Source organism: Alexandromys fortis, unplaced genomic scaffold (genome assembly GCF_014885135.2).
Source record: "Alexandromys fortis isolate MF-2015 unplaced genomic scaffold, M_Fortis_MF-2015_v1.1 scaffold_6, whole genome shotgun sequence".
NCBI lineage: Eukaryota > Metazoa > Chordata > Mammalia > Rodentia > Cricetidae > Alexandromys > Alexandromys fortis.
The window spans coordinates 593,764-606,612 of record NW_026067902.1 but is presented as its reverse complement, the minus strand read 5'-3'; the positions used below and the strand labels follow the sequence as shown (position 1 = coordinate 606,612).

Sequence of the window (12,849 nt, the reverse complement as noted above, 5' to 3'; positions counted from 1 at the left end):
AGAGAGTGCCACAGACTCTCACTGTTCTCAGCCAGTTCTGGTAGATGTTCTTGAATACCGTTTCCTCATTTCCCATTACTTGTGTTCATGGTGTGAGGTATAGCTCACATGTTTCCCATTTGTACAGCTAATTGCCTCAGAAGCACTGACTACAAAGACCCTTCCTCCCTCTCCTGCTTTGCTATGCCGTATTTGTTGAAAGTCAATTGATCATATACTTGCAGTTCTGTTTCTGGGCCCCGTGTTCTTTTCAATTGTTCCTTTTTCTTAATGTTTGTGTCAATACCAAGACACAGTCCTGATGAGTATGCTTTATAGTAAGTGTTGACATCTTGTAGTGCCTGTCACGATTGTTCTGGTCATGGAGGTCTTGGCTACTACCAGTTTTTATATCTCCGTATACATTTCAGAATAATGTGTCAGTTTTCACAGACACTCACATCTGGTAAGGATTCTGTTTTGGCAGCTATTCAGAGGATGAGAAAAAAAAAAAAAAGACTATAAGAGCAAGAGGCTTTCCTGAGAAAAGAGCAGACAATCAAGCCCATTGGTGAGTTTGTCCCGAGCCCTTCTTTACTCCCTTCCACATCCCCAAGAATCTGTAACATCTCTTAAAAGTACATATTTCTTTTTCCAGTTCTAAAGATCAAACCAGGGGCCTTGAACATGCTAAGCAGGTGCCCTGCTCAGCCACTGAGCTACATCCTCCAGGTCCACCTGTCTTCCTATGCCCTTCTGGATTATAAAAAGATTTTTCAGGGCTGGAGAGATGGCTCAGCGGTTAAGAGCACTGCCTGCTCTTCCAAAGGTCCTGAGTTCAGTTCCCAGCAACCACATGGTAGCTCACAACCATCGGTAATGAGATCTGGTGCCCTCTTCTGGCCTGAAGGCACACATGCAGACAGAATACTGAGAATACTGTACACATAATAAATAAAAAAATTCTTAAAAAATAAACCTAAAAAAATTTTTTTCAAACGCAGTCTTTGTACTAACTCTTACATTGAAGACTGCATGATCTGCACACTAGTCTTTATTTTGTTTTTTTTGCATTTAATATATTTTGAACTTATGCCCATAAAAACATAAAGAGAAACACACCTTTCATTTTAACACCGCATATTATTCTGATATAGATAAAACAGTTGATAATTCCACAACCCTGTAGTAATTATTGATTTTGTTCAATAATCTATCATGGATAATCCACAACAAAAGTCACTTTTGTATGTGGTGGATGCAGCTGAAAGATTCCTGTAGTTGTGTTGCTAAGTTACAGAGTAAACTGATATCATCTGGGTAAATACTGACAAACTGCTCTATCTTCAAGGATAAGAGACAGCGAGTCTGAGAGGAAAGGGAAGATGGGTTGAGGCACTCCAGGACTTTGACATTTTAGCAGAAACATTTGAGAGTTTATTTCAATACAGTTATGAAGGTTTTTAGAGAAGACAGGGCATCCAAGAGTAAGTTATATGAGGCATGAAGAAAGCCAGGATGATAGCATTCCGCTGGCAGCTTCTGCTGTACTGTGGCCTAGCACTTCTTGACATGCATGTTTAAAGGAAGTCTACCTAGGTCCTAAGAATCTCAATTTAACCCCGTGCCCTTAGTCCAACAAATGTGGAAGGTGTGGCCCCCAGAAAATAAGAGGTGTGTTTCGGTGCACTCAGAGGCATGAGGCAGACCCAGGGCCAGCTCTTGATACATTATTCCTTTCAGTTCGTTGACTGACCGACCACTCAATCTGGAAGGCAGAGGACCAAGTTTGTTCATATAAGTGAAAGGCCTTTGCAGGTGTAGGTGACATGGATCTGGTGGGAGGGAAGTTCTCTTGGCTGATCTCTGTGGGCCCTTAAGAGCAGAAAACACTTCCCAGATGTAGTTAGAAGAAATGCCTGGCAAAGATGAGACAAAGCATCCAAAGAACTAGAGGGATTCCATCCAGTTCGGGGACATTTTTCAAGATGGCCAGTACTTAGGGAATGTGGGTGAAGGCTGAAAGCAACCCTTAGCCAACAGACAGAAAAGAAATGGACATCTCAGTTAGAATCCCATACACCAGAATTCTTCCACCAGTATGAATCCACTGGAAACAAACCATCGCTAGTTCTTCCTAAAAGGAGTACAGGTCTGTCACTTTTGACCCTGAGAATTGTAAGCGATGATACAATCTAGGGGGACAGAATTTCTTATTTGCCGAATTATAAGAAAAAAAATGATATTCTTAGCACCTGGATCTGTAGCTACTTGTTATTGCTGCAAAAAGCAATTAAGATCCATCTCCACCCTGTTTCCTCTGTGTCACCATGAGGAACCTTCATGTATACAAGCAATTCCTGAGTACCTACTCAGTGTTAGGCACTTAGGACAAATAGGCATTACAGAATTAGCATACATGACACAGAAATCTGTTTTCAGGGGAGAAACACAAACCAGCCACGTATGTTACTATTCTATGGTAGGTTAGAAAGAAGTGTTGCAGATTGCTGGATGGAGGGCAGTAAGGAAGATGATCAGGGACGACCTACGATGAAGGCAATTGTGATAGCGAATCTTCACTGTCCATGTGATCAGATTTAGAATCACCACGGAAACAGACCGCTGGGTTTAACTGAGAAGAGCCACTCCAAATGTGGGGCCCTGGACTACGGAGAAAGCAAGACTTGCACAAGTATTCATATGGCTCTGCTTCTTGACTGTGGATACAATGGGATCGGATACCTCAAGTTCCTGTAACCAGGCCTTCCCCTTTCCTTATCACAAAGGACTATATCTTCTCAAACTGTAAGCCCAAACTCTTATATTAGTTACTTTCACTTTTGCTGTATGTGGTGCTACACTTTGCCTGAGGAGATATGACTCAGATGCTTATTCACCACAGACAGGGAAACAACAGACCAAAGCAATGATGACACCAGTCTTGGTGAACCAATCAGTTTATTGGAATTACTTTTAGGAGTATGGTGGAGTGGCTACTCAAGGCAGCTGCAGCACTGAATGCTTTTCCATTCATTACTCATTAAAGACAGAACTCCAGATCTCTGGCAGGTTGGAATCTCTTCTAAGCAGTTCTTAACTTAGGGAGGGAAGGATCATGTAAATTTAGTCAGTTCCGGAGACTTTCGGAGAATTGTGAGTTGTTTACTTCTAAAGTCTTTTTGTGGGGGGCGGGGACTGTTTTTTTCTGTGTAACAGCTCTGGCTGTCCTGAAACTCACTTCTGTAGACCAGGCTGGCCTTGAACTCACAAAGATACTTCCCAAGTCTTAACAGCCTCCTTTCAGAACTTTCCAAGTCATAACGAGTTTCCCTCCAATACGGAATATTTCAATTTAGACAAACACAACTTAAGTGGCAAAGAGCTTATTTTGGCTTACAGATGTCACGGTAGCAGGATCTCTAGGGTACTAGCCACACCGCCTTCAGTCAGGAAGGAGAAACTGTTAATGCTCACCTCATTTTCTCCTTATTATTCAGTCCAGGACCCCTAGCCCAGGAATGGTGAGGCTTTTAGTTATGGTGGATCTTCCTACCTCAGGTAGCCTAACCTAGGTAGATGCTCACAGGTCTGCCCAGACAATAACTTAAGATGGATAACCCCTCAGAAGCACAGGTGGAGGCTTATGTCCTAGCTGATAACAACCCCTTCCAAGTTGACAATCAATATTAAGTATCATACCCTGCTCCCTTAAGTTGCTTCTTCTCAGGTATTTTGCCAAAGAATAAGAAAAGTAACAAATACAGTGATATTCAACAAAGAGTTGAAGGAAATGGAGAATCAACCCACATAGATTCATCTGTAAACTTTATTATAACCTCAGCATACTGGGAGCTAGGGCAAAAGATCACAAGTTTGGGACCAGGCTGGGCTATTATAGAAAGACCTTGACTCAAAAATGTGTGATACTTCTGACATGCTGCAAGAACAGCAAGAAGGCCGGGGTAGGTAGAGCTGAGTAACCAAGGGAACAGAAGGCAAAAGGTTATAGATTAAGAGAAAGCTAATCCCAGGATTCTGAAGGACTAAAAAGCAAAGCACAATGAAAATTCTGAATAATGGCATACCATGATCTTACTACTTTGGGCGCCAGTGGACAACTGAATGTTGGAGAAAGAATGGAAGCAAAGAGGCCAGTGAGGATCCTATTGTAATTACTCAGGCAAACAGATGATCTGCATGGTATCTGTAGAGGTGGTGGCTGGACTCAATGTGCACTTTAAAGCAGAAACGAGACTCTCTGGTGAACTGATTGTGAATAGGAAAGAAGGTAAAAATTCAGGGATGTCAAGTCACCGGCCCCCTGTGAACATGGCTTCTGGTACTCATGCCCTTCTTTGGTTCCTTTCATTTGAACCTTGGCTGCCCCAGGCAACTTGATGCAAATCACAAAAGTGATGCTGGGCCAGTCTGTACCCAAACCTTAGTCCTAAGCAATGTCTGCTTTTGTGCTCTTGAAACTCTTGAGATCTTTCAAGTAGGTGGCATGGACAGAGGATCCTGAGCAGGTAGGAAAAATGAAACATGGATATGTTATATGGGTCCAGACTCTAGGTCACCCTCCAACTGAGCATAGCTCACCAGGACCAGCAAGAACAGCAGGAAATCCATAGAAGGAAGCTAAGCCCAGGTCCAGAACTGAGAACAAATTGTTTAAAGCTATTAAAGTCTAGGGTGACTCATTCAGTCTTGGGACTATCAAACAGATGACCCAAGAGTTGCAGCCAGAGCACCTAGAGGATGGAGTCAGCGTTAACTAGAGGGGAGGGCGTGGCTAACAAGTTAATAAAATTAAATTTAATAAAATTAAAATCTTATCGCTTCTACATGAGGCAGGTAGTTTTTCTTAATACATCTGCTCTCTTAAATACAGATGGCTCTTCCAAGATTTCAAGAGGCCCCTCTAAGAGTGACTCTTAGGATGCCTATTGAACAGTAGACGTTAGAAGAGGGGTTATTTCAGTTTTCCTTTTTCAGATTCTGAGGCTATTAGTCAGAGAAACCCTGACAGTCGCTCTCGCCTGTCCCTGGTTTTGCCTGTTGTGGTTTTAGGGCTTTGGTAACAGCATCATGCAAAGGAGAATCCACTGAGCTCACGTTCCCTCCACACTTTCCACAACTAGTCATGGTAAACCACCTAGGGCTTGGCTGATGGACTTCTGGAGGCTGAGTGGGCTCCGTGGAGAGAAGCCCTGGCCAATGTTAGATTTAATCCTTCCTTTGGACAGCAGCTTGTGGGAAAAGAAAAATTGCCCGGGCAGTTTGGTCAGTCTCTCTGATCACAGACATCTGGGCTAATACCTTGTAGAACCTGAACCCAAACTATGTTGAGGAAAAAGGCCATGCATTACTTTGGAATTCTTAATGTCCCAGAACAAATGTGAATTTAAAAGGAATAATTTTACACTGCCAATCCGCCATTCACTCTCCCTAATAGCCCATGACATTCACTCAATCATATGTTTTTCCTCTTAAAAGGATTCTATAAAAGGTTTATAATATACACAAGGGTTTCCTTCTTCTGGGCTGTCTTCTCTTGTGTCAATGTTCCTAGGAATGAAGAGCAGCTATTATTTAGATTGCCTTTGAGGTCTTCTATCCAAGAATTAAACACAACTTCTTGAAAATGCCCCTGGCCGGTCTCCCTATGCAGCTTTGGCTGAGCTTAAACTCATGATCCTCCTGCCTTCGCCTCTCACATGCTGACTGCTAAGCTTTGAGCATGTGCTACCAAACCAGCTTGAAAGGAGTTTCATATGAGGTTGTTACTGCATGATCACCATGGAGATGTGTTCATGGCATAGTACTCTGCAACCAGCCTGGGCTCTAATGTCCCTTAAAGCAATACGTACCTTTGGGTAACCTTTCCACCAACATCTGTCAATACAGTTTTAGATCTGTTCTAAGATGCACACATGCCTTGTGGAGGTCCTGGATAAGTTGTTCTTCAGAGTCCATATATCCACCATCTCCTTAAGAATGTTCACATGTCAGCAGTACAGGGCCTGCCAACTAACTCAGATGCAGATTTGTCTCAACTTTGATGGCACATCTGGAGTTGTTTTGGAGAAGTGCTAATTTTCTGATACCTATGGCAGGCTGTGCATAGAGACTGGGAAGGTTTCCATGCATCCCAGAGATATATCCTCTGGCACAGAGGTGCAGATATTCACATTTAGTTGTTTGGGACACACTGAAAAAGTATAGTCTAAAGACAATAATCGCCTGAGATGCCCCATTTAGGGCTGAGAATACTGAGTCTCTTACAGGTATAGAGACATCTAGGCCAGTTGTGGGTCTCTTTGTTGAGTACCATATACTGCAAACAGAAGTGAGGGCTGGGTTGTACTAACTGTGAGGATAAAACAGTGAGTCATCAGGAGTCAGTTTAATACTATATCCATCTAGCTTTTGTGTATTTTAAAAAATATACATTTCTAGGATTAAAAAAAACGAGCAGAAAAATTCAAGAACACATCAAAAATTTATCCACCATGATGATGTCCAGTTCATTCCAAAAATGCAGGGATGGTCCAACATTTGTAGACTGAACACAGTATTCAGGTTAAACAAACCTGAAATTGCGTATTCAGGTTCAGATAATGAGTAAAAACCCCGAACTTGAATAAACAGCCCACTGTATAACTAGACTAAAGGACAGAACACACAAGACCATCTCATCAGCAGAAAAGGTCTTCAACAAAATTCAACTTCATTCAATAACAAGCATTCTGAGAAAACAGAAATACAGGGAACGTATCTCAATATAATATAAGGAATATACAGGAAGCCCACAGCCAACATCATCCTAAACGGAGAAAAATTCAAATAACTTTCATTAAAATCAGGAACAAGACAGGAAGTTCTTTTCCCTTCATCCACTGCGTCAAAAGAACCATCATGTTATGGGGATTGTGACCAGCCCAAGGAGATGACCTCATATCTGTAAACCAAAATTAATTTATTTGTTCCTAAAGAAACACTGTAAATTAACATTTGGAACTTATTTGTGCATATTGCAAACACAATTCCAACAGGCATATAAGCAGATATCCCAAGTCAAGTTCACATTTAGAAGAAGAGATCAAAATACAAGGGGCCGGGTACAGGCAGACCCATGAAAGAGACAAGCAAGGATGACAAAGTCACATGGTCACCACTGTCCTGGAGAGCACGGTGCACCACCTGTGTGAGGAGTGTTCACAGCCTGACTCTCACCAAGTCCTGGAAATGTACCACTTTCAAATCCAGAGCAGGGTTACAGTGATGCACTTAAGAAATCCAGACCAAGTTTTATTGTCCTAAGAAATTCAAGCATCTAATTCTTGGCTCCTGAAAAGATTGAATATAGGTATAACAGTCAAGGTCATCGACATTAAAAGCAGGCTTCTTGAAATACAGTTTGAGAGCCTGGGTAATATCTGTGAACTGGAGAATAAAGTTATTCTCTTATCTGCTTCTACCTTTTCTACTTTTGTGTGAAGTCACAACATCTGTTTACATCTGTTGATAACTTTTGGGTTCAGTACCTGAAACTAAACATGACTATCTAATGAAAGAATTTATAAACACACTTCATTTTTGCTTCCAAGATTCTGCATAGCAATTTACACCCCCCACCAACTCCACAATATCTCTTACAAAGACGTATTTAGAATATTGGAGAATAGTCTTGACAGACTGTTCTGAGAGGGGTAGTATCCTATTGTGCTGACCAGTTTTTAAACTCTTCATAAAAGGGATCTTAAACAAACTCAGACTTTTAAATATGAATAGAGTGAGTCAGAAGAAGATGAAAGAACTGGCAATCCTGGTGAAATCGGTCAGAGGATTTTCAGACTCCACATGTCCTGATAGTTTTATGTGATCCAGTCCAGCTCCTTAAAAAAAAAAAAAAATCCTGCCAACAGGTAACAGGTCTTTGAAAGCATTTGAAACCAAAGGCTCCCGACCAGCCAGTCCATCTCTTCCTAAATTCTCAGCCTCATTAAGAATGAGAAACAGATACTATGGCACCAACCTGTCTACGAGAACACAGCGAGACAAATGTAATTGCCCGTACAAGGAATATAAATCAGGAGCTTTCAAATCATTCATATTTACACCCTCTTCATTTTGGTTGTCTTTCCTTTATAATTTGGCCATACATCCATGTCAAGTATATAATTTCATCTGAGGCTTTATCAGTTACCGCCCAGAGCCATGATTATATGTTGCAAGGAAACTTCCTCCCCCTGAGCAAGTCTATCTTTAGTATCTTCTTGATAACCACTTCTTACAAAAAAAAAAAAAAAAAAAAAAGAAATAAAAGGAAAGTCTGGGTTTTCTTATGTGGCTCCAGAGTCCCTAAATAGAACATTTAGGAGCAATTTATCAACCGTCACCATTGAGCTTCCAGCTGCCGCTCCAACTGTTCAAAGCAAAGTGTTTCTGCTTATTCCCTTTGTTATTTTTATCAAGTTGCAATGGAAATTGTAGGTGTTTCTATACTGAGACTTCAATCACCTTAAGTTTTACTTCCTTCTTGCTAGGGTTGACTGCCGTTTTATGGAGCTTGGCCAGTAAGATGGGCAATAATATAATTCTGGAAGAAGTAATTTGTTTTTGCAAAGAAAATAAGACACAAGTCACCAGTCTAGGAGTCAGAAGATGAGTCTGCAACAAGTGGTCACACGGTGTCCCCAGTAATATGCTTTTATTTTTGTACCTTTATCTTAAAAATATATTTAAACAAGAAACAAAGATATTGAATTTTCCCCATAAACTTTGCTTTCTTATTTACAGTGTTACATTGTAAATAACATTCCATTATACACAAATTAAGACTGTGCATTACTGAACATTCTCTTTACATATCCTTTCATAATACAGTACACACGGCGCAAAGCTATGCAATACTTAAGCTTCAAATAGCTCAGGAAAGAAGCACAAACTTTATCAATAAGACTATTACTTTAAAAGGTTCTGACCTTAATTCTCCACTAGACTGTTTCACTGAAACCATTCTTTGTTCAAGGAAAAATGCCCTGTATGAGGGATGAGAACACAGTTTAAGTTACCACACCAACCACTTAAACTGACACCATATTATTGATTACTCTTATTAAATGGATCGCAATGAAGGACAAGTCATTTAAACAAGGAGATTCACTCTTCAGTTCAGACACATTGTATCAACCACAGTTGGTACCTTTTTATGAAATTAAAGTTTTCTACAACTTTAGGTTTTACTTGTAAACAGTTAAAAGCACACATTTTGTAAAGATTTGATCATTCTCAGTCATAGGTTACACTTGAGTAGATCCTGTCCCATCAGGGAGAAGCAAGCACACAAACTGCATACAGATACACACCCACACATGCTCCCGTTCACCCATCAAAGACTTGAGTGTCAACCAGCACTAAGTATAGCAGCACTTGTGTCCCAAGCAGTGCCCGAGGTTGCAATAGGAATTACAAAACAAGGAAGATAAAACACCCAAGTTCAATTAAATAGTCCAAAGCTCAGGTTTTGAAATGCCTCTCAGACACTTCACATTCAGCCCGGAGTCAGTTCACTGGGCTCTCCAGGCGGCACACTCCACCTTCGATGGCAACCGACTGTCCTGCCACAGCACCAGGAGGGAGTCTTGAAATGTGAGTCTGCAGAGAAAGAGACAGGGAGTGTCAGCGGTGCAAGCAGAGGCCCTGCAGCTGACAAACGTGAAGCCAGCTCAGGAACATGGCGTCTTCACTTGGCCTCTCAGTGTCCACTGGAAGTGATGGAGGGAACATTTCGGAGGGGCAAGCCCTCTTGGTTTAAACTGCTCAGGGATGTCCATGGGCATCTGCTACAGGCAAGCCAGTACCAGTTCATAGGGAAGCAGAGGTAATGGAGAGGCCAACACCTCAACAGCACAACAGACAACACAGTCTGGATTCCCACAAAAGGTTCTGAAGGCAACTACATAGAGTACATTCCAGTCTTCTAAAAACAGGGCAATTGTGTACAATTTGTCCTCTAAATTCTGAGAGAGAAAGAATATAAAGCATGTTTTTCAGGTGTAATTTAGTCTTTCAATGACTAAAGTAGCTTACAAAAAAATCAAAAGTAAATAAGAAAATAACATAACAGTAAAAATTTAGTGAGGGAAAAACACCAAATCAAGGCTAAGGAGGTCTGTCTTGGAGCCGGACTGAGGCTGTGCTGCATGGCTTCCTTGTGGTTTATGTGGTGGGCTGGATCACAGCCTGTCAACTGCTCAGGTGAGAACATCTATTCTTGGCACTGAAGCTAGGTGGCATTTCTCCTGGGGACTGTCATAAACAGGTTGCTGACTAAAGAGGCGAAGAGACAACATCTGTGTGCCACACATTAAGGATTTGTATGGGCTGAACACTGCAACACCACTCAAAGGAATCTGGTATCCAAGAAAGAAAGTACATGCTGATTCGAAGGGGTCAGGAAAACAATTTCTCTTTTTTCCTCTTTTACATAATCTGGCTAAATCAAGAGGACAAATAAATGTCAGGATTTTTAACCAAGAAGGGGGAAGGGTGCATACGACTCTCTAATTCTTTCTCTAAATAAACTTTGCCTAAGGACTGAACCAAAGTGAGTTCAAGGCCATAGATGAAGTTGCTAGCTGAAGCTGGTAAGTTGGCCAAGGGCAGGTCTGACATGCTTTTATGAAACAAAAATGAAGTAAACATGTGTTTTAGATTGAACAATAAGCTTGCTGGCTCACAGTTTGAAGGTGGACATACTACTTTGACTAAGTCCAACAAGAAGAGTAGATACAAAACAACCTGGGAAGATCTAGAGAATAGAAAATGTTCTTTGAGTACTTAGCTTTTGTGTGGGCAAGTCTGGAAGCAACCTGCCCTGTTCAGGGGTGAGGCAGGTGACTCTGGAGTGTGATGCTGTATAAGGCAGGTCCCTTACATACAGTAATCCCAGACTTAGGCCCCTGGGAGCCGTGCCGAAGAATCTGGGATCCAAGTTTTGTTTTATCACATGAATATATCATATCATTCCCGAGACAAGCTTTTTATGAAGCTTCTTCAGTCCCTAAAGAGTAGCTACTAGAAGAGGGAGAGTTTGTCCTTGCTACTCGTGACCTATATAACACTGTGCACAAAAAGCTCAACTCTCAAAGTTCCTAACATTCAGCACTGATAAGAACACTGATCATCAGGAGTGGCAATGTTCCCCACCTGTGTCACTCATCATCTTAAGGTCTTCTTAAACAAAAAGGATCCCAAGATAATAAAAGTCCAATTGCTTTCATTCCTACTCCCATCTACCTGTCATCAACACAGGCATGCAGCCACAACACGAGCTAGGCAGAAAGTAGAAACAGTATGGAAGATGGTGGTAGGTTTCTAAAACCTTAAAGACAGAATGACCTAACAATCCCCCTACTGGGTATATAAACTCCCCTCACAAAATGAAGGGAGTAACTCAGACAGTGTGCATAAACTAATGTTCAGTCTTCATAGCAGCGCTATGAAGGCACAAGGTGGAAGCAGGATAAAGGGCTATCACTGGATGCACAGACAAAGTGTGGAATGTGCGCAATAGTACACTATGTGTCCTTAAAAGGGCAGGGACAAGAGGAACACGAATGAACCTTGGAGACATTATCTTATGTAAAACAGGCCAGATAACAGACATCAAAGAACTAAGATAGTAGGTTCTACTAATATGTGGCACCTAACAAATTCATAAACATTAAAAGTTAGAATAGCACCTTCTAGAGGCTGAGAGTAGGGAATGGGGTAGGGTGGGGTGATGTGTAATGGGTATAGATTTGCAGATTGGGAAGAAGAAAAAGTTCTGGAGATGGATGTGGTGATAGCTCCTAACAATGTGCATTATTCAGTGCTTGATAAGGGATTCGCATGATAAATTCTATGTATGTACAAGCTGCAATAATCTCTCTCTCTCTCTCTCTCTCTCTCTGTGTGTGTGTGTGTGTGTGTGTGTATGAGAGAGAGAGAGAGAGAGAGAGAGAGAGAGAGAGAGAGAGAGAGAGAGAGAGAGAGGAGAAACAATAGTCTCTTACTTGGCTAGAGTACTGCCTACTTTTATGCTAGCCTAACACAGACCAGACTCATCTGAAAGGAGGAACCTCAATTAAGAATGCCTCCACACACTCCACACAGCGCCACTGCTCACCCTCCCTGCTGCAGGACCAGGCTGCCGCAGGACACAGCGTGGCTGTGGTGACAGCAGAGGCCTCCAGAAACTATTCAGCGACCTGAACTTCAGCTTCAGCCCCGCCTGCCTCAGCCTCACCTGCTTGGAGAGGAAAAACCATCTGAACCTTGGGCCCATCTACACCTGGAGGAGTGATTGGAGGCTCAGCCCCTGGCCACACCAATTGAAGGAAGAGGGATTCACTGAAGCACAGGCTCTTCCCATACCGACTGGAGGAAGAGATGGGTAGACAAAAAGATAAGGATGCACCAAACAATACAAAGAGCAATACAGCAACACCAGAAACTAGTAGTTTTATATCAAGAAGACATGAATGTCCCAACACAGATAAATCAGAAAATACCGACACTAAAATTAACTTTGTGAAGATGATTGAGGCTCTTAAAGAGGAAATGAAAAATTCTCTTAAAGAAATGGAAGAGACAAACAAAAAATTTGTTGGAAAAATCTCTAACCAAGGAGTCCAACAATGACCACAATAACTCAGACATCTAGAGACCCGTCACCAGCGCAACTCAAAGAAGGGATGCACACGAACTCTACTACTAAAAAAGTGACCGGAGTTAACAACCCCTGGTCATTAATATCAGTTAATGTCAATGGGCTCAACTCACCTATAAAAAGGCACAGGCTAAGAGATTGGATAC

At 41.7% G+C, this 12,849-nt stretch overlaps 1 protein-coding gene across 4 annotated transcripts in view; it reads right to left on the bottom strand.

Annotated features, from left to right (window-relative positions):
- Positions 1 to 8,678: 8,678 nt before the first annotated feature.
- Tasp1 (taspase 1) overlaps positions 8,679 to 12,849 on the bottom strand; it is a 218,774-nt gene continuing 214,603 nt past the window's right edge. For all 4 annotated transcript variants that reach the window (XM_050134317.1, XM_050134318.1, XM_050134316.1 and 1 more), the window contains one exon: positions 8,679 to 9,642. In XM_050134317.1, coding sequence (XP_049990274.1) covers positions 9,550 to 9,642 — 93 coding nt within the window. In that variant the 3' untranslated portion in view covers positions 8,679 to 9,549. The remainder of the gene's footprint in view (positions 9,643 to 12,849) is intronic.